The following is a 26572-nucleotide window of genomic DNA, read 5'->3' on the forward strand; positions in this document are numbered from 1 at the left end:
TCATTCTAATATAGATTAGATAGAGGCTCTACTACAGCAGGCTCCAAGACCTGGTGCCATAAGTAAAATAGCTTACTTTAGCATTATGTATTGCCTTACTTAAACCACTCCTCTTATCCCTACTCCTACTACTACTGACTGACTACTATTGCTCTACTCCTACTCCTACTCCTACTAGTTTAGTAATAGGCACCCTTATCATTTCACTTTAGAGAGTGTGAGCTTCTTCTTAATTCTTTCATTATGAGCAAGTCAAGAAATCACCCAACCACAACTACTATTACTACTACAATTACAGCCATCTACTGCTAGTAGGAAAGCAAAAAAAAAAAAAAAAAGAAGCAAAATTATAAGGTTTAAGGAAGGTATTTGATTATATATAGTTGAGATTATGGGTAGAGCTCCATGCTGTGAGAAGGAGAGTGTGAAGAGGGGTCCATGGACACCAGAAGAGGATGCCAAGCTCTTGTCGTGTGTGGCCCAGCATGGCACTGGAAGCTGGCGCACTGTCCCTAAAAAAGCAGGTAATTCATTCATTCACCAACATATATTACAGGTTGTTTTTTTTATTTTTTTACATTGGAAAAGAAAATCAATTCTTAAATTGTTAAGGGTCACATCATTATGATAACCTAATAACTCCAGCTGCTTGTTATTAATTAACCCCTATATTAACCTAATTAGGGTATACTTTACATATCTTAGTACCCATAAACTGATCTTATAATCATCTTATTAACCCCAGCAGCTGCTTTTTTATTAAACCCTATTAACCTAATTACGGTGTTGGGATCGAAAAAAAAATTCCAATTAAGCTACGGGCATTGATTCGGTTTTTCACTGCAGATTTTGTTTTTGTGATTTTCCGGAGGGATGATTTATTTATTTTTGTCTTTACATATGTATTACTTTAGGGTTGCAAAGGTGTGGCAAGAGTTGCCGCCTGCGATGGACGAATTACTTGAGGCCTGATTTGAAACATGGGCGTTTCAGTGACCACGAGGAGCAGACCATTGTTCGTCTCCATGCAGCTCTAGGGAGCAGGTAACAAACTAATTAATGCCTTTTTTCGCTAATTCATTAGTCCCATCCATCCATCCATCCATCTTCTGTCCCAACCTTAGTCTAACTAAATTATAATAAGATCATGCATACAGTACATTGCAATCCCAGATGATACCAATTACCCTCCTCTCATTCGCATGGCAACAATGCCAGCCACCACATTCCTAACGGTCATCTAATTGTAATTCCTAACGAATCCCCTTAAAATCTCTCTATCGTTACATCCATTGTTTGTTTGGCATATTATATGTCTGTAGTCGGTGGATCCCTTTCACCCCCCACCCCCAATTTTAATCTTTAGGTTAGGTTTTTCTTTTGTGTCATCTGTCATCATGTATGTGGCCGTATGCATGTGACATGTCGTTCGTTCTGCATATGTTTTGGATGAAAAAGTTACCATATTTTTTTGGATGAAAAAGTTGTAGAATATGTTCCGATTAAAGAGTTCCAATATATGTTTGGATTAAAAAATGCACCACCGATGACAAGTACAAATGCCGTTGTTGTGTTCTGCATAATCTCAATGTAAAATGCATTATGTCAGATCGATGATGTTTTCTTTTTCTTTTTCTAGTCATAACTTTTGTCTGATCTCCCAAAACCCTAAACGAAGAAGGAGATGGTGTCTGATCATCATCATCATCATAATAATAATAATAAAAGAAGAAGAAGAAGAAGAAGAAGTTTTTCGCGATTCGAACTCACGACTCAAGAGAGAGAGAGAGAGAGAGAGAGAGAGAGAGAGAGAGAGAGAGGTGTGTGTGTGTGTGCGCGCGCGCGTCTGCTCTGCCAGACAGTCAGTGAGTCAGTTAGGCAGTTAGTTAGTTAGTTAGTTCGTTAGTTGATGACGTATGCCCACCCCACGTCAACTTGACGGCCGGAATAATAATAATAATAATACTACGTATCTTTCTTCTTCTTCTTCTTTTGAATGGGATGTGGATTGAAGATTTCGGAAAAAGGCCCCGGCCCCCTCCCCCTGTTTTTCCTTCTTCTTCTTCTTCTTCTTCTTTTTAATGGCCAAATATTTGTATGATTAGAAAGACCTTCAGATTCCTCGTCGGAGGACAAGGAGATCTGCAGATCGAAACCCTAAAAAACCCCAAATCCCCCAACATAATAATAATAAAAAGAACCCAACAAACATTAAGAGAAAGCAACAAATTAACAATAAAATTAAATGAAGTGAATAAAATCAATAATATATGTGTGTGTTTTGTGTACATATATGGAAGAAAAGATCCAATCGTATAACTCTCATTGATTCCTTCTCTTTTTTCTTTTTCTTTTTTTGCTTTAAAATTTGTTTCTTCTTTTCTTTTCCATTTTTCTTTTTTCCCTTTTTTCCTTTTTGTTTTTGTTTGTTCCCCTTAGGTAAAGAAAAAACAAAAAAAAACAAGTAGAAATTTTGGCACCATAAATATTAATAAATAGGATTCGAAAACGAAAAAGTTGTATTTTATTTATTTTCTAGTTTCTTTGCTTTTTGTTTTTTTCCGTGTGTTTGAACAAGGCACGTAAAATATAAATATATATATATGTTATTGGGGATGTTTTTTCAGCACGTGCGAAACTGAGAGGAAAGGAAAAAAAGACTGAATTCCAGCGTGCATGCTTTTCCTCGTGAATCCTTTTTCCTCATTTTCTTTTTTTTTTTGGTTTTGGGTTGTTTTTTCTACCTCTATTTTACTCTTTTTTATATTTTTATCACATTTTATCTTCCCTCTTTAATATTCTCTCATGCCCAAATGGGGCAAATGTCCTTGCCCTTTTTTGGTAAGGTGTCCAAATTGAGAAGATGGTGGAAAAATATTTACAAAGTGGTTTTTAGGGTCTTTGCATTCCTAACGATCAAAGCTTCAGTTTCACACTACATGAATCATAGGATAAACAGGCATGGACAGACAAGTAGGCTTAAGTTCCTATCCTTGCTTCGAAGACCTTGAGTAAGAATGCTAGAAATCACATTGTTGTGTGAGGTAAATTGACAATGTTGGTTGAGGCTTTTTTTGGGGTTAACACATAATTAGGTAATAAAAACATATACTAGATGGAATTAAGCTACATTCAGCTGCCAAAGTAATTAGATTGTATGACCATGTTTGTGTTAAACGCACCAAACCTTTGGAGCTCTAATACTAGTACCAATATTTTCAATCTAATTTTCATACATCATGCTACTGAAGTAAGATTTCGATATCTTTGCTTGAAATTTCTATGCATGGAGAAGATTATGTGACAAGACTACAAAAGTGTTGGTCAATGTGCTCGAAAGCAACTTACATATTCATGTAACCATTTTCATTACATTAAAACTGCTTGAAACTTGCAATAACCACCATGGAATCCTCAAATTTCAAAGGTCCAAATCGTGAAACGATTTCAATCTCTCGCAAATGTTAGATTTCTCAATTTCTAACATGGCAACCTTCATGAAGACCAGTTTCAATTCCTCACATACTTCAAATCGTCCACCATGTTCTTATGCGATGCCAATGATGTAGTTCTGTTGAGTTTATAAACTCAGATTTGGTTAAAACGATCGAACAAATATACATCTTTTAAGCAATAGTGTGCTTTCACCCGATGAGAAAAGACTCTCCTAGGATGGTTGGGAGAAAAACATCTTGCCAAATTTTTGCAAAATGTTAAAGCTCTCAAGATCCTTTAGAACCAAACCTTTCCACAGGTGGTTTATTACATGGATTTCCAACTTGTTTTCTGTTTCCCCTTTCCACAGGTGGTCTTTAATAGCAGCTCAGTTGCCTGGACGAACAGACAATGATGTGAAGAACTACTGGAACACGCGGCTAAAGAAGAAGCTGTGTGAGATGGGGATCGATCCAATCACACACAAGCCCATCTCACAATTGTTGGCGGATCTCGCCGGAAGCATGGCAGTGCCGGGTTCAATGCCTACGAGCACTCAAATGGTCGGCGGACGAACTATAGCTGAAGCGGCTCTAGGTTGCTTCAAAGACGAGATGCTTAATGTGATAATGAGGAGAAACCCTAACACCATGGTGCAACACCCCTCTTCATCATCGGCAAATTTGTCTCTCGTGTCCACCCCTCCACCATCTGTCGACCACATGTCGTCTTTGTCTTTGTCATTCCAACGCCCATCATTCGCAAACTCGGGCTCGGCCAATGGGTTCTTCGGCGGTAACGGATTCGAGCAGCACGACCAATTGATCAACAATTCGAAGCCTTTGATGCATATGCTCCTCGAATCGACTCCCATCACTCCTGCACATCACATGGCATCTAGTCAATATGCTTTCCATCGACCAGATAGTAAGATCCCACTCACAACAGTGTTTCTTTACTTTAAAAATACGATAAATTTCCGATGCGGTTACCACTAATCTCACTATAAGGAGTAGAATACCTGTTTAAAACCCACACTAACAGGGGGGTTGGATTGGGAGAGCCTTATCCTTCACCATGTCTATAGCCAGGGGTATGCTTACACGTTGCTTGAGGAAGCTAGTCATGACACTAGCATGAACATAGTATAGGCAAGCAGTATTTACAATGTTTCATTAGATATGAAGTAAGGACATGAAATTAGAGTAAGTAATGCAACAAACTCTGTACTGCATCACACTGTAGCTAGATATAAGATGAAGTGGCTTATGATTTTGTGCCTATCAAAATGCTTAAAGCTGAATATTTGTGGCTGCTTTTTTGTCTTTCCTATTTTTTGCGTCTTTTCCTTGCATGATACTAAAAAAATGTTAGATGATCTTAAATTAATCTCCTCTTCTTCTTCTTCCCCTCCTTGGCAGCAATGGGAGCTCAAATGAAACCAAGCTCTTCTTTCAATAATAATAATACTAGCAACAACAAGAATCTTAATCATCACCATGGTAATGATATCCATCTCCCCATGGCCTCTCATAATTTAGCAACCTCTTCCATAACCTTCCCTGCACAAATGCAGCTAAACACCCCAACCACTAGTACTAGTACTACTTCAGCCTCAACTAATTTCTCCACTCTCTCCCTATCTCAGTCTGCTGAGAAATTTCTCCAAGACAACCCCATTGCAGTGCAACCATGGCCTCAGCTCATCCCAGATCAACAAGAGGAAGAGGAAGAGGAAGAGGAAGAAGAGGACGAAGAAGAAGAATCAATGAAACGACGGCTTGTCAACAATAACATGGAAGATGCACATCAAGAGCTTAACAATATCGTATCAGAAGGTCATTGGAGGGGAGATCAACAACTAAATGAAGATGAAGACGAAGACGATGAGATAAATCAACTACGCCAATTTAGTAATACACAACCTCCGATTACATATAATATTAATTCATCCTCACCCACATCCCTTCAAAGCCGTATGAATACCAGTGTAGGTGCAATTAGTAATATGTCATGGAGCAGTTGCCCTTCTGCTTGCACTAGTAGGAGTAGCTCCACTTGTAGCAATTTCTTACCATCTGCCCCTAGCAATTCTCATGATGCTTGCATTAATAATTATAGCCATATAACTAGCAATGACAATGATCATAAATATAACAACAATGATAGTAATAATCCCACATCTTCCATAGCTAATAATGAGGCATCTGTCGATGCCATGATCTGGGACTTGAGCGACCTCAATGCCCTCATTTAGCTCTCTAGTTCTCTCTCCCATGCAATGTAATACCATGTATGTATATATCATATAGCCTTCTATAATATGCATCCATATAGCAATAGCATTACAACCGTTGCCATTACCTTCTTCCATTTACCCTTCAATATATATAATAATATTATTATTGCCTAGGAGACCTTCCATTTGGAGAGAGTAAACTTTGAATAGACAATATTTTATGCAGTTTTCTAGTGAACTAATTGTTCTTAACTTCCAATATTGGTGTATTTTATGATCATACTCTGATGTTTAACTTTTCCCTTATACCATAATGTAACTCTATGAAAATGCAAACTTGCATAGGTAAACTTTCTCAAGGACATATCAGCGATTAATTGCTTTTCTAATATGCCTTCGTTCATCACCTAAGTTCTCATTGTTCATTTTTCCTTCCTCTTTAGCTTGCATGCTTAGCTGAAAAGACCATAAAAAACTCTTACTGACCTTTTGTTCATTGTATTTATCACCACATCATTCTGATCTCAAAATGCATTCATAGCAATCTCAAGCTTCGGCATCCACCAGAGGGGATATGATATAATGCAAGTGTTATTCAAAGGTAATAAGTGAAAATGTGTATATAGGAATTGTTTCCTGATCAAGTACCACACTTGAACTGAAATCTATAAAGAAAGGCCAATTTTATTTAAATAGTGGCACATGCATTGCGCTGGCACAAACAAAGAAAAGAAAATACCAATTTTCATTATATGTGATGATAAATATTTACCAGCAAACTTGTTTTCATTAACTCTTGTATTATATAACAGTATTCGTTACTAACAACCCAATATATGTACGGTTTCAGAACTAACTAACATTGTCTTGAGGATAAATCTTTCTACTTTAAATATATCATATTGACAACTGGACAGTAGGAAATACTTCACGTATCTAGACTGAAGCTTGAAGGCCAATAACACCTGCAACAAGTCAGATAAGAATTGCCGGTAGATAATTGGAATGGCAGAAAATGTAACAGTAAAGACTCAACAGAATTAAAAGAAGACAGGCAAAATCTTACCACATGCAACTCTACCACCTGCATTGCCCGTAACTTTACTGAGTTCATGGCCTCCTGTTAATCCAACCAACAGTAACATAATGTAATAATCAAAACAAATCAGCATAGGCATACAAAGGTTACACAATACAAGCAGAATTTGGTAAAGTTAAGATTATATAATATATATAATCAACACATGTCAGAATATAAATCTGTGCATTAGCAATATAATACTACTTTTATCACCTTAAAAGAAAATTACATAAGTTTTAGATTATGATATCGACACATATCTCACCTCTTCCTAGATCATCTGGTTCTGCATGAACCACAATGGCACGGCCTATAATTGAATTCTTACCCGTCAATGGGATCTGAAACACCACTTATGTCATTGAGACAAGTAGGTAAGGAGATAGACATTTTAAGCACAATAAAAGTTACCTGTGAGTCTGTAATCGAAATATCTACACAACCTGTCCAGAAGACATGCAATGTCAACCAAACCCTTTCAACGGTTGTGTAACTGCATAATCTTTTTACCATGGTACCTTTCCAATAAATGTTTAGAATATTTTCATACCTACGATAGGTGAGCGAACTAACTGTAGGGTTTTTTTAAAGAGAACAGACAATTCTAGCAGTAGCATTGCGATGTCAGGTATATTAATTTTGGGTTTGGTTTTTGATCAAATTGTGGATGGGGTATTTGTGGAAAGGAATACAGAGATTCAAACCCTTATGACTGTGAATCACATGCATATAAAATGCAGGATGAAAACAGTTCTTCATATTGCCATGTATATGGCATAATGGCAGCATAAAGATAAAGTTGCAGAAATTAACTTTTCCATGTGCATTTTCAAAGTCAATACTATGTCGTGTTAATAAACCATTTTCAATAGCTCAATTCTCAAAGTTAATAAACCATGATGAGAATTATTACGCAGTCAATATCCATAACTCCATTTTCGAAGTTGTTTATTCATGGTCTAATCTACATCCAATTGGCATGTAAGGTGCAAATAAATGCATCTTTGCTTACCATTCTCCTTCATATCATCCTCATGCATATACATTGGTAAAAAGAACAAACATACCAAGAATTTTACTTGAATCGTTTACTTGTTTCATTAGAAACGACTCACATAGAAAGATTTACTATTCAGTTATGAATTTTATTATTCCAGATTAATTCTTTGGTTTGCTCCAAAGTTCAATATTTCAAAGTGCCACATTGTTTTTTAATTCTTATAAGCTGTTGCATCATGCGTAGAGATCTCTATCGATATCTAATATAGGGTAAAATGGCTAATGAAGAAACAGCAAAATTTCTATTATTTTCCAACAACTTTGTGGTAGTAAAAAAATGCTATGAAATCTATTCGGGCATAAAAAATGAGCTACTAAAACGAAACTTTTCTGAACTCTGAAATGCCATCTGAGTGAACTTTGCTGGTGGAAACATATCATTCTCATCATGATAAAACTTGAGCAGTGGAAAGCAACTTACAAAAAGTTTCTTCCATCATTTTTGAATCCCAATAAGGTGTACAAGAAAATAAACTAACATAACACATCTTCTTGTCTTTCCCTAAGGACGTTTGTTAATATGACTCTACTTGTGTTTTAACATGTTCATTTATTTCGTTGCAAAGTAGCATATATTTCCTATAATGTGATAAGATATATATTTCCTATAATGTGATAAGAGCCAATGTTGACTATTCATGGAATATACAGAATACACAGGCAGTTAAAAATACAGAAACATCTCCTACAAATTTCTGTTATCTCAAAAGTACCTACAAAATTTATTTCATACTGGAATATAAATTCCTACTGATGTGCTATAAACATGCAGTATTTCCCGCCAAAAATATTGTGTTCATGAATAATTACATCAGAGAGACATATCGCAACCACTGATTTTAATATACGTTCAATAGTGAATTATAGCATGCATTACATAAATAACAATAGACGCAAATTCTATGTCTTTATCAATAGGTAAGAACATACCATTTTCACCAGCAGTTAGATTCCCAAGATCTCCAGCATGTCTAACTTCATCGTTTGGTGCTCCGTGCTCTTTTCCTTCAGGATTGAAGTGACCACCTAGACAGTTACATTATAGGTACATTTGACAAACTCAGGAAAATAATGTTGAAAAGTGAGATTTCGTACTGAACTGAAAGAAATAATGGTGGAAAGTAGAAACTTTGAAATGACTTGAACAGAAAAAGAAATTATAATCAGACAAAAATAGAAATGGTAGAAGAAATGGTTGCCATAGATGGTGGACAGAGAAAAAGTACATTAAGCGGAAACAATGGAGGAAACCAAAATTTGCATTGAGTCAAAGCAGACTGACACAGAAAACATGACGGAAGGCATAAAAATTTCCAATGAAACACAAACGATTAAATTAAATAGTTTGTATTTAAAAGACAAAAAGAACCAAAGAGCTTCATTTTACAGAATAAAAAACAATGGTCGAAAAACAAAACGATGATGATGGAAAGTAACAATATACATAATTTTACGGGAAAGAAATCATGGTGGAGAGTAAAAATTATAGCAGAAAAAGAAGAAGGCGCAGTGACGAGGGTTAATAAGAAATCTGCATTGAACAGAACAGGACAGTAAAAGGTGGTGGAAAGCCAAAACAAGTTGCATTGAGAAGAAATGGAAAGGAAATTGAAGAAGAAGAAGAAGAAGAAGAAACGGCGATGGCAAAACAGTACATGTGCATTGGACAGAAACAGAAACAGAAACGATGATGAGAAGCGCAAACATTTTGCATTGAACAAAAAATTATAACAGAAGAAACGATTATGGAAAGCAGAAGACGAGCAATTTGAAGGGAACGCTGGAAAGGAAAAAAAGAAAGAAAAACAGCATTGAAAAGGAAGAAACAGACGGTGACAAAGAACCTGTGGACATGCAGCCGTTTGTGGTATCACCGAGTTCGTGAACATGGAATCCATGTAGCCCACTCTTTAGACCTGAGATCCTCCCTGAGACAGCTGTTGCTCCTGATTCAAAGCAAAAACTGTGCATTAAGACCTCGGTGATAAAGCTCCGAGGAAACAATCTCTCGGTGGTCTCTCATGTCTGAGATAATTATTGCCTGAGAGAGGTTACCTGAACCATCATCCGTGAAGTAGACGACGCCAGAGACATCCTGGCTACCTGAAAGAACTGCTACTGCTTTCACAGTCATTCTTGAGTTGTGTATGCTGAGGTCTGAGCGATGGCGATGGCGATGGCGATGGCGATGGCGATCAAGCTTCGTCTTCCAAATATAGTATTTCTTCGTCGCCATTTTTAACCCTTCTCTTTTTCTTTCTTTCTTTTTCTTTTACTCATGAAACTGCCGTTTCCGTTAATTCCTCGGAATGCCCCCCCCCCTTCCTTTCTCTTTATTTCACCCAAAATGCCCCTGCCAATTCTATTCAATTACAAACACAAAGGTTGTTTCCAATCCATCCAATTAATGTGGCCATACTTCTCCTTAACATCCATGTAAATTTCTGTAAAACTCTCGGATCCCATCCGTGACATATAGTAACAATAAATAACCCCGGAAATATGAAGATTTAGAGAACTAGATGGGGTAACCCTCGTGAAGCAAGAATAAATAGATGTGTTATATTATATGTTATGTAATTCTTAGAAACTTTAGCTTGCACAAAGGGACAGACTAATCATCACGTGCATGGACAAGAAATGGCACATTGACCCTGAACCAGAGAGATGGGAGGAAGATTATAAGGTATGGATTTATGATAATCACTCGCTACAATAACTCAACTAAGAACCCTCTAGAATATCATTGGAACATCCCTAATCAGAAGAAAAAGTCGTTCTTCACCTATACTACAGGCATAGGAAGGTGCCTACTACTCCAAAAGCTAGTAGGTAAAACCCCCATTTTAAAAATAGGTGGGCATCACACAGCGTACCTAACTTTTGCTTGCATAGGTTTTCGAATAAATTATGGATTACCGATCTCCTCCAAAAAACGAAGTCATTTTTCTAGTTGCTCAACCATCTACCCTTCTGACCGGGGAATGGAGCACCAAACATGGACTGGACCCAACTTGCGGCTTGTGGTGAAGCGACTAAATCATCTCAGCACTGCTTGTGGTCTTGCATACACCACACAGGAAATATGGAAGCAAAGTTTATGAATACTAGCTCGCAACAGAGGTTATGGAGAGGTCTCATGGGTGGCGACCCAATGGCTCACGATGGACCAGGAATCATGGTTTCCCCAATTCAACAAATTAGGCCCCTTCATGCAACTAGAGCGAAGAACTATTAGGATGACCGATTATCCATCCTATTCACAAACAAAGTCAAGAGAGTTGAAGTCATTGTGGACCATACTTGCAGGTCTAACAACATGGCAGATATGGAAGCACCGCTACTCCAAGATCTTCCAAGGGAAGCCCATCTCGCCATCAAAGATAATCGTGGAGCTTTGGGATCACCTCATCGCGTTCCTTCATGAGTCATATGAAGATATTCAAGGCGAAATGGACTCGGCATCCATGGCACAGGCGGCCTTCATTTTGAAATGGAGTGGAACGTTGATGCTGGGATTGCAAGGCGGCAATATACATTGGTGCTATCTCTCGCTGAAATGGCTCTTCCCACCAAGGACTCCCCCCCATGCAACATCCCCTCACCATCCCTAGACTATAGAAGGATCACTCTAGGCTTCACGTTTTTAGAGTTAATCGAAGCCACAGAGCTCTATATGAGGCATGGGCCTTGTTGTCGAATACGTGTCCAATGGACGTATTCACATTGTCCCTTGGACAAACTAGAGTTAGGAAAATTTAGTAAATATGTCAAAGGACAGTTGCCCTAGCCCAGTTAGTATATAACAGGCTTTGGAACCTAGTTTGTAAGGTTGTTCATCTTGTACACTATGCCATTGTAACTTTGAGAGTAATAATACAATTACATCTTGTTGTGCCTACTTCTGCCTCTCTTCTCTCTGCTCTTCTTGTTGATCTTGTCGTATGCTTAAGTTGCCTTGTGTAATTAATCTCTCATTGCTTGCAAAATCACAAATGATCTTCACAAGAAGAGTGTTGGTTTTGTTCCGCATCCGACGACCAGTTACAACATCTAGTATTAGAGCTTGGCTTTTTTTTTATTCTGCCGCCACTGTCTACTTTGTCTGCATCAGCAACTCCTTTTTTTGTGCACTCTAAATATCGTTATTGGTACCCCTTGTTTGGCAACTCCCTACAAGATCATTTTCGGTGAAGAGAGACACATGGAAAGTCTGCACTTCATTGTTCTAAATCACTCTTCAAGTAAGCTAGTCAGTTGTATTTTACTCCTGTGATTGTAGCCGCTTGGAGTGAGACTCTGTCCCGCAAGTTCTACCTCAATCGTGCGTCATCAGGTTAGATGACAATCTAATAGGTCTATCGACATTATTCACTCACTCATCGTAATCACTCATTGCAAATTGGGCTCCAGGGAACAACCCATATCCGTGCTTCATTTGACTAGACGACATTTAGGAGGACTAGCAAGATCTGTCCCTGTCATCGTTGTAGTCATTCGAAGTAGGATCGGCCTGGAAAAACGGCACATAATCTGTGATCGGCATCTTGAAATCGACATTTGGAATCGAATAGACAATTAATTGTGCTCAACAACTAGGTGATATTCGGGAAGACCATTCTGCTTTGTCCCTCCACTCCCCGTAGCCACTCTAAGCAAGTTTAGCACCAAACTTCCATCCGAAATCCAATCGCAAATTCAGATCCAATCCGACTAGGTTAATCAATTGTAGTCACTCCGGATCGAATCCACCGATATTCGAATCCAATTCGGCTCGTGTTTCAACTCGGCTAGAACAAATTCAGGTGAGCTAGTCGGTTGCACCCAACCATTGTTCGTAGCCAACTCCGAACAGAGCCTTCCAAAGCCGGCACAGATGCCATCAACATCTGCCTCATCAGAGATGAGTCTAAGGAAGTTCGATGGATCAAACTTCAACTTCTAGCAGGAGCAAATGCAAGACTATCTGATAATGAAGGGTCAGATCTAAGATCCGATCGAGTCAAAAAACCCTCCATAAGGAATCAAGCTGAATGAGTGAACGAAACTTGATAGAATTGTCTGAGCCACCATTCGGATGCACTTGTCAGAGTCGGTGTACTTCACAGTGCAATTGTGTCTAACGACTATTCGATTTATGGAAGACACTCAGACACTTATGAGAAGAAGGTAGCCGCCACAAAGATATATTTGATTCAGCGTCTTTACAACCTTCGGATGAAAGAATCGGATTTGGTCTAGGCACACCTCAACGAGTACGAAAGCCTAAATTCCCAAATCTCGGCTCAGGGGACAACTATTGAGGATGAACTAAAAGCCATGCTTTTTATAAGTAGTCTTTCCCCCTCATGGGAAGATTTCGTCACAATCGTATGCAATACGTCGATCGTATGCAGAACGCATCGCGCTCGCTCGTGTGCGATGGCGGCTCTGCGTCATCTTGCTTGCTCGTGTGCGATGGTGGCTCTGCGTCGTCTTGCTTGTTCGTGTGTGATGGCGGCTCTGCGTCGTCTTGTTGGCTGGCTGCGACTGAAGGGTTTCCGGAGTCCTCTTCGCAAGGGTCATCATGGTGAGTTTCCTCCTCATGGGTTGATTTAGTTGTGGATGGCAATAGATATGGCTTCATCTGGATCACGTGCGCATAGGTAATCCATCCATTAGCATCTCGACAGAGAGAATAGGTGTTGGCCCTCATTGAACGGATGACCGTAAAAGGGCCAATCCATCGATGCATCATTGATTCACTAAGTCCTTGTCGCCCTATTGGAAAATAGACTAGGACCTTTGCGCCGATTGCATATTCTACTGCCTGACGGCCCTTATCATAGCACCGTTTTTGTCATGCCTGAGCCAATTGCAGATTCTTGTGTATGCTCATCCGTAAGATAGGTTGGACCTGCTGCAAGTGCAACCACCAATCCATTGCATCGGTTCGAGTATGTTTTTTGGGAAGATCCACCTTGATGTCGGGGGTTAAACGAGGGTCTCTTCCATATAGTGCTCTAAAAGGACTGATTCGAGTTGAGGCCTACACCGAAGTATTATACGCATCTGTGATGAATGGTAGGATCAAGTCCCACGTTGTGTGTAGTGGATCGATGAATGCGGTAAGTTGTTGTTTAATCGTCTTCTTCATCCGTTCTGTCAATCCATTTGTTTGGGGAAGATATGGGGAGGTAAATATTTGTTGAATACCTAATTGTGTGGCTAGTGCTGGCAATACCTCTCCACTAAATTGTGGGCCTTGATCTGACAGGATGCGAGCTGGGCAACCATGTGGGAAAATGATCCGCTCCATCAACTTTGTTGCTATGGTGACCGCTCGTGCATCCGGAATTGTGGTGGTTTCGGTCCATCGCGTCAAGTATTCCGATATGACTAAGATATACCTGTTTCCTGCCTGGGATTCGGGAAAAGGGTCGATGATATCCCATCCTATCAATTCAAAGGGTTCAGAAACAGTAATAGGTTGGAGTAAGCCGTCATTGGAATGGGGTGGCTTAATTTGTTGACATGAGTGACATTGTTTGATGTAGGTTGCGATTGTTGTATGCATTTGCGGCCAATAATATCGGAGATGGATCTTGTCCAACACCTTGTGGAATCTGAGGTGGCTAGACATCGGGTGATTGTGAAAAAATTGCATATATAAACTCCTCAAGCTTTGTGGTATGTAGATTCGTGGCTCTTTTCCTGTTTGTATAAAGTATAAGACATTATTTTGCAACTGGAAATGGTTGTGTACCTTGTTGCTTGTGGTCGATTGGATGTCGTGGGTGATTTGTCGTATTTGTTCGTCGGCTTGTTGTAGGGCTGCTATCTGGGCCATTGTTGTGGGTAATTGGACTACTGTAGGGTTGAATTGAACACATTGTGTTTCTACTCTTGACAACCCATCGACGATCACATTTTGGACTCCTTTTTTATAAGTTAATGTGTACCGATACTCCTGTAAAGCCATTGCCCATCTTAATAAGCGACCTGGTGGGTGCGGCTTGTTAATTAGGTGGACTAGGGGTTGGTGTTCTGTTTCAACGTTGACGTGGGTGCCGTGTAAATAGGGATGGAACTTTGTGAAAGGCCATACGATTGCTAACCATTCCTTTTTTGTTGTGGAGTAATTCTTTTCTACATGGGTAAGGGATCGACTTATATAGGCGATTGGATGCTCCACTCATGTCGCATCCGTTTGTTGTAGGACGGCTCCCAATCCATGATTGGATGCGTTTGTCTGCAAAAGAAAGGGACGTGAGAAATCTGGGTGAGCCAACTGACCTGCGTGGTGTAGTGTATTTTTTAATTGGATGAAGCCGTTTTCACATTCTGTTGTCCACTCAAACTTGGAGCCTTTTCGCAATAGGTGTTGTAGGGGTGCTGTCATGGTGGCCATATTTGGAATGAATCGGAGTGAAAAAGTCGCCATGCCTAAGAAACGTTGTCGTAGTGTATTTTGTACACTACGTGAAAAACGTATATAGTATTAGATTCAATAAAAAATGAAGAAATAGAAGAAAATAGCAAAATAAATGGAACATGCATAGGGCAAGATTCGAACCTTGCACCTCCATGTTAATAATGTAATGTCTTACCATTACACTAGCATTTCATTAGTGTTAAAGCATAGATGTCCCACATAGAAAGGTAAATTCACGCTAGGATAAACATTAGAAAAACGCATAACAAAAGAAAAAGCTACACATACACATCTAACGTGCATGATAAAAAACGCACAAGTTAGAAAAAAGCATGATCACTTTAGATAAAACATATAGTCTATCTATAGGAAAAGCATGGGGTCTATAGTTAGAGAAAAAGCATGGATTACTAAGACTTCCTCATCACTACATAAGGATGGGGAGCACAATGTAATTGTGTGTGGAAAAATATTTGGAAACTAGATATGTTTCTAAAAAACACCAATTAATAAACTATACTCGTGGGATTCACGAGAATTCTATATCATTCTCTTTCAACCGAAGTTTATATTCTTATATTCATATTGATTAATCTAATACAATACACTCGTGGGATTCACGAGTTTGCTATAACTCTTTCTTACAACATATTTATATTCTTATTAGCCTTAAAACTCTCCTCTTCCTAGTCCAAAACCCCAGCGGTTCCCACCCGACTCACGCAACGATCCGGAGCCGAAAGGCACGACAACGCTGCAAGGACTTGACTGTGGTTGGTCGAGGAAAATTAGTCACGGCCTCGGTCTTCTTTGGGTCCATCTGGAGGCCTTTGGCGGAAATTATGTAGCCCAAAAACTTTAGTTGTGTGCTACCCCATCTGCATTTTTTCCATTGTAATTTCAAATTGTGTTGTTGTATTCGTTGTAGAACTAATTGTAATACCTGAAGATGTTGTGGCCATGTGGAAGTATGAATTAGAATGTCATCTAAGTAGACAAGCACTGTACCATCAGTGATCAGGTCAGCGAAGATTGAATTTGCCATCCGTTGAAAGGTGTTGCCTGCATCGGACAAGCCAAATGGCATCCTGTTGAATTGGAATAGGCCTCTGCGTGTTCTGAACGTTGTCTTATGTGCATCTCTTGGGTCCATTGGAATCTGCCAATATCCGGCTGTAAGATTGATAGAGGTGAAGTGCTTTGAGCATCCCAACTGGTCCAAGAGGTCATCTATTCGCGGCAGAGGGTAAAGGTCATGGATGGTCACTTGATTGAGCTTGTGAAAGTCCACACAAAATCGGTATGTGCCGTCATCCTTTTCGACCATGTGTGGTTCTGATACCCAATCACTATGTGAGGGTGAGAGGATCCCCTTTTTAAGCATCTCATTCATTGCTTGGTCGATGCATGCATGATCTAAAGGAGAACGTCGTCTTGCTGCTGTCCGGACAGGTGTTGCGCTTCCGGTGTTGATGACATGTTGGACCGGAAATGAGACTGTAGTGGGCTTGTCAGGTGAGTTGATTAGCTCGGGGTATTGAGTTAAAATCTTGTGGACAGCATTTAGGCGAACCTCCTTGCCTAATGCTACCTGTGAAGGATTTAGGTCATACTTGTGGATCTGGGCGATTAGCGTGCCTATCAGTCTGCGAAGAGAAAAAAGACAGCATGGCCTGATCAGTCAAATTGGATTGTATTGCTATGTTAGATACCGCTTGCATTAGTTGATCCATCTGAAAAGTTTGACGATTTTCTTGGCGCTGTTGCAGAAATTCAGGATTCATGTCGGTGCATTCTGTTGCACCGTTCTGTATTGGAGATGCCATTTGTATGCTGGTTTCGACATGTTGTTGTTGCGTCTTGTTGTTGTTATTCGCTGACCGGACAAGGTCTAACACAAGGTGTCACGGAGACACTTCACCAAAGGGTGATTACGGCATAGGATTATGACTCAACGATTACACTGACTTACGTAGGTTACACGATTAGATCGCTTTTGTTAATTACACGCGTAAGATATAACAGTAAGTACAGAACGGAAATCAACACAGAAGTATAAACACCATATGCTCTATTAATTATCCACTGCGATTACAATGGGGTCCGGGCCTTTAAATAGGTTTCCGGCCCGTAGTACAAAACGGTGCCTATCGCACCTATTCGGGATCCGTCCGGATCTGGAACGGCATACCGTTTCCAGTCCGTCCGTCCATACTAGGCTTATTTACAACCATACTTAATTAATTCCTTCACTCCGTATTTTGGACTCCTTGCCGGCCGGTAACACATGGCACGCCCATGGGACAGTACCTTGTACGTCGAACCCTTCTCGGCCCCTTCATTGTTCACCCAAATTGTCCAAAATACTTTGTTCCAGAGTTTCCACTTGTTCTTCCGGTTGTGGTTGCTGCGGCTGTGCTTGCTGCTGCTGCTGTGGTTGCGGTTGGGACTGAGGCTGCTCCGGCTGCTCTATAGGTGGCTGCTCCGTTTGTTTCTCTGACTCCGGCATCCCCGTTTGACTGCTTCCGGTCCGGTCTCCTTCCAGTAACGGTTCCTCATCACTGAGGTTGACCGTAACCGGTTCTCGTGCTTTCTCTTCCCGGATCCGGGACCTCTCGTAGCTTTCAAACTGGATCTGCGCCTCCAGCCTGTCGTCGTCCAGCTGAGCTACAAGTTGCCGGACTTGCCCTAGTTGGTCCTTTGCCAAGGCTTGAAAGTCTTCGGCCAGCTCATCTCTTATGCCGGTGAAGTCTTCGGAAGTCAGCATATAGCAATCATCTCCCTCCTTCCGCCGGTTCTCTACGTCGGCCCGGAGCAATTGGAGTTCCGCCGCGTTCGTGGCCCACTTGGTCCACCATTTGACGGAACCGTTATCAATCAAGCTCTTGGTCTGGTTCAACCAGGCCCGCATGATATCCTGGATGCGACTTGCTCCCATTTGCGCTCTACTTTCCACAACTTGTCGTTCCTCCTTCAACTGCTTGATGAGATTAGCCGTATCCTCCGCCTGCTCTCTGTAGCGCGTCAGCTGCCCTTGATATGTTGTCTGCAGCCTCTGCAGTACCTCCGCCGCTCTTTCTTTTTCCGCCTGCTGTTGCCTGAGGAGCTCTGTCCGAACCTTCTCCGCCTCTTCCAACCGTCTTCTGGTTTCCGCTTGTTCATTAGCGTATGCCGTTGCGGTCCGATCAACTGCTTGCCGGAGCTCATCTGTCCGTTCCTTGTGCTCCGTTTGCAACCGTTTATACTCCCGGTGCAAGTGCTCAAATTCCTCCGTTTTTTGTTTGAGCTTGCCGTTGATCTGGCGATGGTTCCGGTCCTCCCGGTCCTTTAGCTGCCGGAATTCCTCTTTCAGGCGCTCTACTTCTGTTTCGGCGTTTCTCCGGAGCCTGTCCTTCTCTTGCAGCATTTTCTCCTTCTCCTCCTTGAGCCGGTCGTACGCTTGGTGGCCTTTTCGTAAGCTCTCCTCGGCCCGGCGTAGATTCTCAGCAGTCTTTTTGAGTTCTGCCTCCGCTGCCGTCTTCAATTCTCTTTCGCGGCTCCTCAGCGCTTCTTGGGCAGCTAGCTCATCCTTTAAGTCCGCAAGCTCTTGGGCTTATGCCGCATTTCTCTCCGGAACGGTTTCCATTGCCGGGGTCTGATTGCTATGTACAGGTTGATTTGACGCTTTATTCTGTACATTGCCTGGAGTCACCGGTGCTTGGACTTGTGTTGTCAAAGCCAATTGAGCCATTTCCCGTGTGACCCTGTCCAAGTCTTGTTCAAGGCTCCAGATTCTGGACCGGGCCGTCTCTAGATCTACGGTTGTGACGAGCAACCGTTCGTGGTGCGCTCTCCCCTCCGCCTCTATGTACTCGACCGCTCCGGCGATCTGCTCGCCTACCCACCGTAGCCACATGCTACTGGTGCCTTGCTGCTGTACTGGTCGGGTCGGCTCGTTCACTGTGGAATTGTCTGGCCTGAGTGCCTGTATCTGCCGTTCTGGTTCTACTTCTTGGCCGCCGTGTGTGCTGGTTGGGCTCGCCGGCTGTTGAGTTCTGGTTCTCGCCGTCTCCGGAGCCGTTGGAATGACTTCTTGTATCAAGGCCGGTTCTATGCGCACCGGTTCCGGTTCCTCCCTTGTGGTTTGCTCAGGTTGAGTTGGGGGCGTTTCTTCCTTTTGCGGGTCTGAACGCTCCCCCGCTGTCCCGGCGGTCCTACTTCTTGACCGTCGTTGGAGGTGCTCTACTGGCTCCTCCGTTTCCTCTTCCTGGGTAGTGGCATGTATCTGTGCCGTCAAGGGTTCCGGTTCCTTCTGTCCCAGTCACCGTATGGTTATCTTAACGGGTCGGACCGGTGACACCTCCTCCGGTTCTGGGAGCCATTTCCTCCCTTTCGTCGCCTTCGACGCCAGCAACTGCTGTCGTTTGGACGCGGGTTTCGAGGTGCTTCCTTCCGATAATCTTGGCCGCTTCTTTGGCTGAACGGTCTCGACCGGCGGCACGAGCAATGTTATCCACTGCGCTACGGCATGGCACAGCTTCCGGCCCTCCTTGCCGTCCTTTCCTCGTACCGTGTCAATTGCCGCGCACAAACCGTCTGCAATCAACACCGGCCAATCCACCTTGATCCCTTCATAGGTGGCTATGATCATCCCTGCCCGATTTTTTGGCATGACAGGGGGTCGGGGGTACACGTGGCCGTACTCATGGAGCACTCGAGCTATCTCCCTGAATAGCGGATCTTCGCCGCCCTGCGTTCGATAGCCTTTGCCGGCTACAGAGTACTCACCGAAATATCGGATGAGTTGCTCCGAGGTTGGGTTATCAATCTGAAAAATACCTCCCTCCGGAAGGCCTGTTAGCGCACGGATCGCTTCCTCGGTGATGACTTCTTTGTCGAGCTCCTTGATGACCTGGTCGGCTTCTTTGTGCGGTGGTGCCTCCATGATGGTCAAGAACCCATCCAGTCCGTGTTGCCTGAACCATTTCCTGGCCGCTTCCGACAACGTTTGTGGTTCCATGTCTACTTCGAGGTCGAGGAAAGATGGCGAGGTAGAGTGGTGATGAGAGTGAGAGCGAGAGAGAGAGCGTTCCGAACGTGGGGGTTCTCTGAGTGCAGGTTCGCGTTTGCTAAGCTTCCACTGCCTTGGTGCTTCTGTGCTTCTTGGCTCGCGAAAAAAAAAGGTCTCCATGCGTTCTTCTTTTTCTCTGTGCGTCTTGGCGCCTTTTTCGAGCATGCGCACGTCGTGTACCTATTTAGTATTAAGTAATGTGGCGGCTCTTAAATGCCCACTACGTACCTTTTCGCTCCTTGCTTTCACGTCCGTTCATACCTCGATTTTTAATGATTTCTTTTTTTATTTATTTTTATTTTATTTTATTTTATTTTAATGACGGTATGTGATCTTACACATCCGTAGGTCCCTTCGGACCCTTACCGTTTTCCTTATGGGTTGCTGTGTCTTCCTTCGCCTCTGCTACGGGTTCCCCGTCGTCTTTTTCTTCCATCCGTACCGTTCCCGGACAGGTTCCCGGTATAGTGCCAGTGGGCTGCATAAACGGGTTACTTGGTATCGGTCCTTTATAGGGCTTTAGTCTAAATCCGTTGACCCACTTGCCTAGCACTTCACCGGCAAGTGTCCCTAACTGATAGGACCCGTTGTATTCCCGTGTCAGCCAATACGGGCCTGTCCATCTAAACCGGAGTTTACCCGGCATCTTGCCCATCCTCGTTTGGAATACTAGCACCGGCTTTCCGATTTCGAACATCTTTTCATTACCTTTCCGGTGACGGTCAACGAACGCTTTCCGTCGTCGTTGCTCTAGTTCCATGTGTAGGATGCTGGCCAACCGTTGCTCCTCCAGTTCGCATAGTGCTATTAGCCGCATTTCCTCCGACTCCTTTTCATTCAGCCGTTCCCGTAGTTGGATCCGTAAGCTTGGTACCTGAAATTCCACCGGCATGACCGCCTCTAAGCCGAACGCTAACCGGAACGGCGTTGTCCGGATACTTGTTTTGTATGCCGTTCGGTACGCCCATAGCGCGCTATGGAGCTTTGTATCCCAGTCCGTCCGGTTTTCATTGACGATTTTGCGGAGAATGTTCTGAAGCGTTTTGTTGGTTGACTCTGCTAACCCGTTTGCCTGTGGGTAGTACGGTGTGCTCCGTTTATGGACCACGGCATAGAACGTTGTTAAGCTTTCCACTACCTGGCCGAGGAAGTGCCCTCCTTGGTCGCTGATTAATTCAATCGGACATCCATATCGGCACCAAATGTTTTCGTACAGGAATTTTGCTGTGGATGACGCGGTGTTGTCTCTCAAGGCCTTAGCTTCCACCCATTTAGTGCAATAATCTGTTGCCACGATGACATAACGATTACCCGTTCTCACTGCCGGTGGCTTGAACGGTCCGACAAAATCCAACCCCCACTTCTGGAATGGCTCTAGTGGAAGTACCGGTTGGTGTGGCATCTGTGCTTGCTCCGTAGGCTGGCCCATTCGTTGGCATAGGTCACATTCCTTAGCATACTTGACGGCGTCTTTTAACGTCGTGGGCCACCATAAGCCGCTCTGCCATACTTTCCTTGCCGTCGCTTCCCCGGCATAGTGTCCTCTGGCCACCCCACAGTGTGCTTCTCGTAAGATTACTTGTTTCTCGTCACTACGGACTGCTCGTCTCCATATTCCATCTGCTCCCTTGTGGTAGAGAGTGTCCCGTAACAGACAGAAATTATGGCTCTGCACCGCCAGTCGTTTCCTCTCGTCCCGGTTCATTTCCTCCGGTGGCAGGCCCGTGCTTAGGAACTGGTGCATGTTTGTCAGCCACCTATCTTCTGATGCCACCGTGTCGTCCGCTGCCGTTTCCGGGGTGATACGGAATAACTCTGCGTCCGGGAATTCATCCGATACTCCGTCGCCTGATTCTCCGGACTCTAACTGGCTCAGGTAGTCTGCTACGGCATGCTGGATACCGGGCCGGTGGAAGATCTCGAATTCGAACTCCTGCAACAGCAAGGTCCAACGGGCCAACTTACCGGTCAGGGACGCCTTGGACACTAAGTACAGGAGCGCCGAGTGATCCACATGAAAGGAGAACTTCCTTCCCAATAGGTAATGACGAAACTTTGTGACACTGTAGATCATGCCCAGGGCCTCCCGTTCCGTCGTCGAATAGTTCTTCTCCGCTTGGGACAGCTTCCGGCTGGCGTAATATACCGGCCGGCGTAATATACCGGCCGGTACCATTTAGGCTCCGTAAGTTGCATTAAGGCGCTGCCGATAGCGATGTCGGAAGCGTCAACGAACACATGAAATTCCTTGCTCCAATCCGGAGGCTGCACAACGGGTGCTTGCGACAAAAGTACCTTCAGGGCATTGTATGCCTTATCCTCCGTATCCGTCCATTGGAACGGTGTCCGATGTACCACGGTGTGTAATGGTGTAGCCAAGTCAGCCAAGTGACGGAGCATCCGGCTATGCCACCGGATCTGTCCTAAGAATCGGCTTAGTGCTTTGGCCGTTTTCGGCGCCGGTGCCCCTAGTATCGCGTTTACTTTGTCCGGGTCGATCGCAATGCCCTCCTTACTTACAATGTGTCCTAGTAAGATTCCACTTGAAACCCCAAAGATGCATTTTGCTGGGTTTAAGCTTAGCCGGTATAACCTACACTTTTCAAGGCATAACCGTAGGTGCTGCAAATGGTCTTTTCCCCGGCTATAGACTGCAAAATCATCCAGGAAAACCTGCATGAAGGCAGGAATGTATTCGCCGAAGATCTCCATGATGATTCGCTGGAAAGTTGCTGGTGCCGTTTTTAGGCCGAACATCATTACTTCGGCCACAAACACCCCCCATTCGGTGACGAACGCTGTCTTCTCCTGGTCGTCAGGGTGCATCCGGATTTGATTGTATCCGCTGAACCCGTCTAAAAAACTATAAACTTCATGGCCGGCGACGGCATCCAGTACTCCATCCGTGAACGGAAGAGGGAATGCATCCGTAATTGTGGCTGCATTTAGTTTCCTGTAATCTACACACACACGGATTTTACCGTTCTTCTTTGGAACGACGACGATGGGGCTCAGCCACGTCGCTTTCTTTACCGGCCGGATGAAGCCCACTCTTAGGAGTTTGTCGATTTCCTCCTTCACTTTGGCGGCGTAGTTGGGGTTCATTCGGTAACGTCTTTGCGCCACTGGTTTCGCGTCCTTGCCTAAGTGGATCTGATGCTGATATAATTGAGGGTCCAGCCCTCGCATGTCTTCGTATGACCATGCGAATACGTCGCGAAACTCCGTGAGAAGTTTGATCATCGCCGCTTTATCTTCCGACTTCATTTCTTTGGCGATGTGTACCGGCTTTGATTCGTCCTTGCTTCCTAGGTTCACTTCGTCGAGCTGGGATGTTTTTACCCGTTGGGAAACGGCCATTTCCCGTTCCAACGCTTCCTGTGCTTGCCGTAATTCCCGAATCGAATCTTTGTCTGGTTCGGCTTCGGTTTCGTCCCGCTGCGGCAAGTATGGCGCTACGGCTTCAGCTACGTCAATCTCGAAGAGTGGTATGATCTTCGGGTGTTCCTCCAAGTACTGGGCTTCTTCGTCGTCTGCCAACCCTTCAAGCATGTTCACGCATTCCGCATATAGCGGTGTGCATTCCTTACCGTTGCTCGTCCGTGGTTGTGTCGGTACCCGGACCTTGGCTTTTCCGCGCCGGAAGGTAATCATATTTTTCCGCCAATTTTGCTTGATGTGTGCTGTTTTCAACCATGGTCTGCCCAGCAACAATGGGTACGCGCCTTGCGCCTGTAGCTGTAGCACTACAGCCGAGATGTGAAATGTGTGACCTCCTATGGTGACTTCCAATTTCCGTATTAAGCCCGTCGGCCATACAGAGCTCGTATCCGCCATCCGTAGCCAGAACGGACATGGCTCCCATTCATGTATACCCAAGGCATCACACGTGCGGAGGCTTATTACGTTCACCCCGGAACCTCCATCGATTACTGTGCCGGGAAGTTCGTGCCCTTTGACAATAGCTGTAATCACCGGACTACTAGTGTCCACCACCGTCGGTCCCTCCTCCGGATTCGAGAAGAGGACTGGTGCCGGTGGGCCTATACCGTCTGTCATGACCGTTTTTAGTCCTTCCGTAAATCGCGGCACGAGCTGCAAGAGTCTTCCTAATGGCAACGTGATCTGACATTCTTGCAGTGCTTGCCATGTCTCGTTTTCTGCGTGGCTACCGCCGGCACTCCCTATGGTATTCGCCTTTTGCCGTTCCGCGTCCGCGACGTTCCTTTCATTGGCTTCCTTCACCCATTCTGTCGCCTGTTTTCGTATGGCCTCTTGTGTTTCCCACTCTTTGGCCATGCCTTTCGACCGTGTGGTTACTTGCTGTAAATCCGCCACTTCTGGAACCACCATATTAACTGCTGGTCGTTTATCGTAGCTCTTTGCCGGGCACTGGTTACTGTAGTGGCCTTCCTGCCTGCAGTAATAGCAGTACTCTTTACGGGTATTGCTGGATTCAACATTGCTGGTATCCGGAGTCGGTCCCGTAGTGAGTGGTGCGTTCTGTGCTGGTTGGCTCCTTGGGGTTCCATGTTCCGGGTCCCTAGTGTGACCACCTTTCTTGAAATTACGTTTCTTATTATTCTTATTTTTATTTCGGTAGTCCGGTCGTGGTGGATCGTAAAATCGGCCGTAGTCCTCCTGGTGCCTTCGGTAACCAGGGGAATGGTCTCTGTCGTATTGCTCGTGTCGTCTGTTGGACTCCCGATAACGGTCCGATCGCTCATACCGGTCGTAGTTATCATGCCGATTCCCGTACCGGCCATCATTCTCTTGTCTGGCTCCGTACCGGACATCCTGTGCCGGTCGGTACCGGTTCATTCTTTGCCAACGATCGTCATCTTCGTCTCGGCTGCTTCTTGGCTCGATCCGTCGGACGGGTGGTGCTAGTCGGTTTAACAGGTTATACTCGCACCGGTCCGTTGTATGACTCTTGGATTGACAAATCACACACTGAGTTCGCATGGTGCACTCCACTGCCGAGTGTCCGGCATTCAAGCAGATTGTGCATTGAATTGCCTGCCGGAACCGGAGATCTTCATCGGTGGGTAACGCCCGTTGCAGTGTTCCCAGTGTAAGCCATGAGCTTGACTTTTCCATTTCTTTGACCCGGTCAATGACCTGGTCAATGGTGCTTCCTCGAAAGTCGATTACCGTACACACCGTGCGTAACGGTTCCCGGAGTGCGTTTAAAAATATCGTCCGTAATTCCTCCTCCGGGGGTGCACGGGCAAGCTGGCTATGCATTCGTTGGAAACGGATGACGAATTGGGGAATGCTTTCCCCTGCCTCCTGTCGGATCGTATAAAACAGGCCCACCATTGTCGTCTGGTCGACCTCCTTGTGGAAAAAATGCAAGAATTTTGCTTTTAATTCTGCAAAGGTTGTGATGGTCGCCGGGTCCTGCGTCCGCCGCCATCGTGTCGCTGGTCCTTCCAACGTGACCCCAAATTCCGCTATCTTCGAGCGTTCTTCTTCCTCCGGTGTCATTCGCTGGGACGTGTGATTTGCTTCCCATGTCTGCTCGAAGGCATGAACATGCGCTTCCGCGTCCGGATCATCGCGATACTTTGAGTATTGGAACGGCATGTCGTCGTCCAGTATTAGGCCGCGGTTTAGTGGCGTTTGTTGATATCTTTCCGGTTTTCTCTCCGGTTCCACTTCCGGTTGTTTTGCCGGTGCTTTCACTGGCTCGTCTTCCGGTACCTTCGCCGGCTCTTTCGTTGGTGTCGGTGGCTTTGCTTCTTCCACTTCCGGTGTTGGTGGGTTGACGGCTTCCGTTTGCGGTTCCGGATAGCCCTGGTCGAGCGGTTCCGGTTCTGGAGTCGGCACGGTATCCGACCCGTCGTCCTCCGGGCCGCCGGGGGTATCGTTGCTGCTCCGGTAGTTCGTGTGCACGCTGTACCCCCCTTCGGAATCCGATTCGTAGGCTGAAAAGGCTTCTGCCTCGTTTTCTCCGCTTGCCAGCGCCTCGAGGAGGCGTTCGGTTTCCCGGAGACTACTTAGACTGCTTCCGTCGTCCTGGTCGTGAGTTTGCTGTAACCGAAGAGATTCCTCCGCGACTCTCCGGATCTCGTTGGAGAACGAATGATCCGAGCGAATTTCGTGCGCTGCTTGCTGGAAAGTCTCACGCCGTCTTTGCCATTTGGCGAGGCGTCGAGCTCGGTCTGTAACCAGGTCGTGCGTTGGTCTCGTCATCCATTAAGCCGTCGTTCGCTGCGAGAAAGCAGGAATCGTGGTCGCCAAAACTGTGTTATTCGCTGACCGGACAAGGTCTAACACAAGGTGTCACGG

General features: G+C 44.2%; 2 protein-coding genes and 1 long non-coding RNA gene across 4 annotated transcripts; 2 read left to right on the forward strand and 1 right to left on the reverse strand.

Annotated features, from left to right (window-relative positions):
- The first annotated feature begins 391 nt into the window (after nucleotides 1-391).
- On the forward strand, nucleotides 392-5959 carry LOC147855460 (uncharacterized). Its single transcript, XM_087330137.1, has 4 exons — nucleotides 392-524; nucleotides 915-1044; nucleotides 3806-4362; nucleotides 4857-5959. Exons 1-4 carry the CDS (start codon nucleotides 392-394, stop codon nucleotides 5690-5692), a joined length of 1656 nt encoding a protein of 551 aa, XP_087186263.1. The 3' UTR covers nucleotides 5693-5959.
- A 561-nt stretch (nucleotides 5960-6520) lies between these two features.
- On the reverse strand, nucleotides 6521-10051 carry LOC147855461 (superoxide dismutase [Cu-Zn]-like). Of its 2 annotated transcripts, XM_087330138.1 has the most exons (7): nucleotides 9870-10051; nucleotides 9659-9760; nucleotides 8745-8840; nucleotides 7167-7198; nucleotides 7021-7096; nucleotides 6741-6794; nucleotides 6521-6639 (listed from the first exon to the last, which is right to left on the reverse strand). In XM_087330138.1, exons 1-7 carry the CDS (start codon nucleotides 10048-10050, stop codon nucleotides 6611-6613), a joined length of 570 nt encoding a protein of 189 aa, XP_087186264.1. In that variant the 5' UTR covers nucleotide 10051; the 3' UTR covers nucleotides 6521-6610. The 2 variants fall into 2 exon arrangements, with proteins under 2 accessions (XP_087186264.1, XP_087186265.1); XM_087330139.1 differs by lacking the exons at nucleotides 7021-7096; nucleotides 7167-7198.
- Nucleotides 10052-16008: 5957 nt separating this feature from the next.
- LOC147855462 (uncharacterized) lies at nucleotides 16009-16782 on the forward strand. The gene is made up of 3 exons (XR_015530852.1): nucleotides 16009-16072; nucleotides 16157-16528; nucleotides 16681-16782. It is a non-coding gene; the product is annotated as an uncharacterized LOC147855462 (long non-coding RNA).
- Nucleotides 16783-26572: the final 9790 nt, after the last annotated feature.

The sequence above is a fragment of the Azolla caroliniana genome, unplaced genomic scaffold (genome assembly GCF_043228905.1).
Source record: "Azolla caroliniana isolate FFs.n. ecotype wild unplaced genomic scaffold, voAzoCaro1.0.p SCAF_14, whole genome shotgun sequence".
NCBI lineage: Eukaryota > Viridiplantae > Streptophyta > Polypodiopsida > Salviniales > Salviniaceae > Azolla > Azolla caroliniana.